Source organism: Pristis pectinata, chromosome 4 (assembly GCF_009764475.1).
Source record: "Pristis pectinata isolate sPriPec2 chromosome 4, sPriPec2.1.pri, whole genome shotgun sequence".
Classification (NCBI taxonomy): Eukaryota; Metazoa; Chordata; class Chondrichthyes; order Rhinopristiformes; family Pristidae; genus Pristis; species Pristis pectinata.
This window is the reverse complement of record NC_067408.1, coordinates 46,489,206-46,495,205: the sequence shown is the minus strand read 5'-3', so window position 1 is coordinate 46,495,205 and position 6,000 is coordinate 46,489,206. Positions and strand designations below refer to the sequence as shown.

The following is a 6,000-nucleotide window of genomic DNA, read 5'->3' as shown; positions in this document are numbered from 1 at the left end:
AGATGCTTTCAAAACTTAACCGCATAGGTGAGAACATGAGATTTCAAGAAGCCTCTTGGATTTGGACCCAAATTGTTCCTTCGATGTGCAAAGAAGGACAGATAATTTAACGAGTCTAATTAGGATTTTTGCTAAATTCAGGAACGATGTGCCCAGCCTGCTGTCTAGGAAGGGTCCTCTAAATGTCCATCCACACTGTCAAGATCCCTCAGGATCTTATGTATTTCAATCAGGTCACCCCTAACTCTTATAAACTCCGTTGCATACAAGCCCACCATCAAAGGACAACTCACTTGTCCTAGACATTATTCCACCGAACCTATCCGACCTGCTTCCTCCGCATTAACATCCCAATCCGATCCGCAGGACCCAACACCCAACCAGGACGTCGAAGTCACTTCACCAACAACCACCGACCCCAACCCCACCCCACCCCCCCAGTCACGTGTCAAGCCGTAACGTTCCCCAGGCAACCACGAACTTTCTGGAAAAGGTCCGCCAGCTCTCGCGCCGGGCGGATGTGCTCGCGCGAGACTTCCCGGCGCCGTGCACGCGCGCTCGCCTGTTGGGTCGCGGACTGTTGGGTGCAATGGCGGCGGAGAGACCGATTCCTCAACTGATGGAAAGCTTCAAACCGGCCGGTGCCGGGGACAGCTCCACCGGCAACGGGGCTGGTAAGCACCGTGCCAGCCTCACTCGGAGTTGAACATCGCGCAGGGGTGGATGCCAGGCGATGAAAATGATCACTGGTCTCCAATGGTGTGTGTGTGTCGGGGGAGGTGTGATGGCGCGGGGGTGGGAAAGGAGGAGGGGAGAGACGCGCGTTCAGCATGAGAGCAGAGCGAAGCTCGAGTCGGCGGCTGCGGCTCGGTGGGAGCTCTCGCTGTATAGGTCCCCGCTCGATAAGATCAGGAGCTACAACATTGAAACTACAACACCTGACCTCATGCCGGAAGCCCACCTCTAATCCTCCTTCCTCCCCATCCCCCTCCCCCATGCAAAGCTTCTCGATGAAGAGGTGATGATGACCCGCTCCCTGAGTTAAGGAGCAGCTGTTGCTAGTGAGAGCAGCCTTCCCACTACGACATCAGCAGAATAATGGACATCTGAAATAAAGACAGAATGTTTAGCGATTCTCAGACCAAACAGCATCTTTGAGCAGAGAACTGGACCCATGACACTTTAAGAAATGCAGTGATTTAACATTTTTGCGACCCAACACTTTTTAGAGAGAAAAACATTGGAGAGAGTGCAGGCTTACAAGGATAGTGTCAAGCTTACAGCGTTAGACTCAGTGGGAAAGAATGAACATATGGTGTCTTTTTCTGTTAAAACAAGGATGTTTGAGAGGTTGACATTTTCACATAGCCTGTGAATATATGCTTCAGCCACCTTTTTGACCTGCTGCAATCTTTGTGATGAAATACTCCCACAGTGAGATGAGGTGCAGAGCAACAAGATTTTCATCTAGTGATGAAATAATTGTAATACATTAACAGGTGTAGGTTGGTTTGCAGCTTAGAATGAAAGTTGGAATTAGTGTTGTTCCAAAAATCCCCTTGCCTTTTGGTCACAGTACATACTACTGCACCAGTGATGGAAGAAAGGAATGCTTTTGTTAAGGTCGTATAAAGAGTGTTGATCAATTACGTGGATGACGTTGGACATGTTGGAACCGAATGTCTCTAGTCAAGTGGAACTTATTCAGGCATGCATACCTTGCAGACAGAAGAAAGGCTTTGGGGAGTAACTCAATGCAGAATACCCAGCTTCTGACATGCATTGTAACAAAACCATTTATGTGAGAGGGCCATTTCTGGCTTCTGATCAGTGGTGATCCACAGGAGGTGGAGAGCTAAAGCTATTGAGTATCATGGGGACTTGGTTAGATTCACTAGTTGAAGATGGCCATTGGCTGGCATTAATGTGTCATGAATGCATTTTGCCACCTTTCAGCCCAAAATTGAATTGTGTCTCTAGTGTCTCCATCTTGTTGAATGTGGGTTCATGCTGTAGCATTTAAGTGAATAATGCAGACTTCAGTGCCAGTCCTGACTCTTGGACATAAACTGATTGTTAAAGGATCTTAGGATAGTTTAGTACTTCCCTGAGGAACTCTTGTTATGTCCATGGATTGAGATGATTGGCCTTCATCATTCATAACTATCTTCCTTTGTGCTAGGTATGAACAAAGCCTCTGGAGAATTTCTTCTCATTTCCATTAACCAGCTATATTAAGGTTGTTGGATATCAGTGACAATTCACTTCTGGAATTCATTTATTTGTCCATGGTTACAGAGATGTATTTTTGATAAGGGTAATGCAGAATATGATTTTGTTTGTGGGCAGAGCATAACTGGGACCATTAACATAAGATGGTCAGCAAATAATCCAATTTACTTTTATGTTGCAGGGGGAAAAAAAAAGTTAACCTAGAATTCAGAGAGGGGTACTGCGGTGGGGATCAGCCTTTAGGGAAAGTAAGAATTTCCTGGTGAGCTTGAGATGTGTCGTGCATTCAGTGTGTACTTGTGGTAGGAAAGCCCAGGTGTGGAGATTTTCAGTATGACTAAGAAAGCATGGAAACTCTGGTTTCAAACCATAATTGAATCAACAGAGAAATACATAAATTTAAAACAATACTTTAGGGCACACTTAAAACTTCCACATATGGACAGTGGGAATAAGGAGTTTAAAGTGCATCCCTTTCTGTTGAAAAATTCCTTAAAGTCCATACTGTATCACACTACATTGAACAGATAGTGAGCAATCTCAATTAGAATATTTCTTGCTATTTGCACCTGACTAATCAAACATTGGTTTAAGGTTTTAGTAGGTAAATGCACAGGCTGCTTGGGTAAGGATCCCAATTCCAATAAAACAGAAGCATCATGTGAAGGGAAAAAAATAATTTCAAAAGAGATGTAACCAAACCTAGTAGCTAAATTTGTGTTGACTGAAAACGAATGCAAAACCTGGAATTGGAACTAGAAGTTCTTTTGTATTTTAAAGCTCCAAATTTCTTTTTTAGATTACTTAGCAAGAATATTAGTCACCTTCTGGTACCTTGTCCAGTGACTATTTCTTATATATAAGGCTGTATAGTAGGTGTTGATATAATCATGCAACTGATTAAAGCATTGTACTCACCAAGATATAGAACAAGCCCTTTGGGTCCATGCCCACTCCCAGAAAGCAATCCCATTGGTCCTGATCCCCTTACTGTTACCCTGAAGCCCAGTAACTTATTCTCTCTCACATGCTCATCAACTCCTAATTGGTTCTTTTGCCACTTATCCACACTAACTTCTAGTAGCCAATTAACCTACCAGCACATCTTGGAGATGTGGGATTATAACTGGTTCCATTCTTGAATGATCTGTTCATGTACTTTTCAGCAGCCAACAGCATAGTGTTTAAGTCCTGGGGTTTGATTGCATATTGTCATGTGTTTCATAAGTTGACCAGCAAATTCCGGCAACAACTTGTGGAAGTCTTTTACATCAAGCTCTATTTTTACAGCTGCTTTGGAGAACTGATTTCTAATATTATTGAAAAATATAAAATATCTTGCCCATGGATTGAACTAGTTAAAAATAGAGTCTCCAAGCAATTCCAGTACTAAATGGAAAATATCTATAATTTTCTGAAAAAAGTTGCTAGTTGTTGTATTAAGTGAAATTGCAAAGTTAGTAGCTCCACTAAACCTTAACATGCTCAGAAACATCAACAGGCATTGGCATAAAACCTTGCAATTCCCTCCTGCAGTGACTCAGCCTTTACATCTTGTATATAATTACCTGTTATTTCTCAGCTGTTCTTTTGCAATTCAGACATTTGTGATATGTTGTGTATTGGATCCTCTTTCATCACTTTCTTCTTTCCAAGCTTGGGTATAATTTTACTCTGCCTTCATCTATGCTTCCTATCTCCATAGCTGATATTGTTGCACTAATCAACACCTTGGTTTCTCTGGTTGAAGCTTTGAGCAGGCTGACATCGCCTTCTTGAAACGTTCTACCTAAATATTTACTTTCGCCACTGTTCAGTTTTTCCACACAAAGTCCAACTCCTGCACAGAGTGCATTAGTTGAGAGAGTCTGTAGTTTTCAGTTTTTTTCATTTGTGTGTTTTAAGTTTGGATTGCAGATCTATGCTTGATTCTGCAGCTTTTCCATGGTTCTGAGTGTAGAAATAATGCTATTTCTATAAAAGTGTGATTCTATTTGGTTTTATTTTCCTGTGATCTGGACTTAATTTTTTTTTTGCAGAATGTCAAAGATTTCTGGTTATGTTTTAATAAAATATCAATTCTCTACTATTCTGTTAGTTTATTTCTAATATTTTCTGAAATAGGTTTTTGATTATTTGTACCCTAACCTGATATGGTGCAGTCATACAATATATTTATTTATACAAGCCTGCATCAGTGAGCCTCCTGTGTTGTATAGTAGCCATGAATGAGCAGCAAAGATTTATTTAATTTCTTAACTTTGAGCTATGGTGCAGAAGATTGGCTGCACTATTTCATGTTAACCAATGCTTGTTGTGTCAGTATTACGTCAAGAGTAATAGATCTCTAAGTTTTGCTAAAATATGAAATGGGTTATTACTGAATATTTATAGCTTTTGGGTTTGAGAACTCAGGAAGGGTCGCTGACCCAAAACGTTGACTGGTTTCTGTTTCCCTCCACAGATGCTGCTTGACTGAGTTCTTCCAGCATTTCTGTTTTTGTTTCAGATTCCAGCATCTGTAGTTCATTTGTTTACAAAACAATTGCTTCTTATCAGGCACCAAATCAAGTTTGCATTGGTCAGATTTTGTTCTGTTGTAATAAGAATACAGATCAAAAAGTTGCCTTTGAACAGAACTTTATATAAAAGTTCTGGAAGTTTATTGCTGTAAGTATCCTTGATATAAGAACATAAGAAATAGGAGGAGGAGGAGTGATCAGTCCCTCAAATCTACCCTGCAGTTCTATGATATCGTGGCTTATCTGATCTTGATCTCAACTTCCACTTTCCTGTCTGGTCTCCATAACTTCTGATTACTCTAAGGTCCTCAGCTTTGAATGTTCTTAATAACTCAGCCTCTATAACACTCTGGGTGGGCAATTCAAAGGATTCACGGTCTTGAAGAGACAAAATTCTACTCTATCTCAATCTTAAATGGATGACCCCTCATCCTGAGACCATATTGCTTAGTTCTGTATTCTCCCAACATCAGAAACATTCTTTTAAAATTTACCCCTTCATGCCCTTATATATTTTAAAAGAATAAGATAAGATATCTTTATTAGTCACATGTACATCAAAACACACAGTGAAATGCATCTTTTGCGTAGGGTGTTCTGGGGGCAGCCCGCGAGCATCACCACGCTTCTGGCACCAATATAGCATGCCCACAACTTCCTAACCTGTACGTCTTTGGTATATGGGAGGAAACAGGAGCACCCGGAGGAAACCCACGCAGACATGGAGAACGTACAAACTTCTTACAGACAGCAGCTGGAATTGAACCCAGGTTGCTGATGCTGTAATAGGATTGCGCTAACCGCTACACTACCGTGAATAACTTCTCATTCTTATAAGCTCCAAGAGAGTAAAGGCCTCATTTGCACATCTTGCCCTCATTTGATTTCTGGAATCAGTCTAGTCAAGCTTCTGTTTTCTGCCTCCAAAGCAGGTGTATTTTTTCTTAAATAAATAAACTAAAATTATGTAAACTGTTTCAGATGTGGTTGCAACAAAGTCCTGTACATATGAAGAAAAATTCCCTGTGTTTATACTTCATTCTCCTTCCATTAATAGTCAATGTTCCATTTGTCTTGCTAATTACTGGTTATATCTGGATGGCAACTTATTTTTATAAACAGCAAGAACTTCATGAACAACAGCGTTCAATAATCTTGCACTATCGAAGTAATTTTCTGCTATTCTTCCAAACAAAGTACTGTGTTTCTCCACCTTTTATTTGCCATACTCCTGCCCATTCAGTTA

General features: G+C 40.9%; 1 protein-coding gene across 2 annotated transcripts in view; it reads left to right on the top strand.

The window, feature by feature from the left end:
- The first annotated feature begins 515 nt into the window (after positions 1-515).
- LOC127569913 (zinc finger protein 346-like) overlaps positions 516-6,000 on the top strand; it is a 28,029-nt gene continuing 22,544 nt past the window's right edge. For both annotated transcript variants that reach the window (XM_052014966.1, XM_052014965.1), the window contains exon 1: positions 516-674. In XM_052014966.1, coding sequence (XP_051870926.1) covers positions 590-674 — 85 coding nt within the window. In that variant the 5' untranslated portion in view covers positions 516-589. The remainder of the gene's footprint in view (positions 675-6,000) is intronic.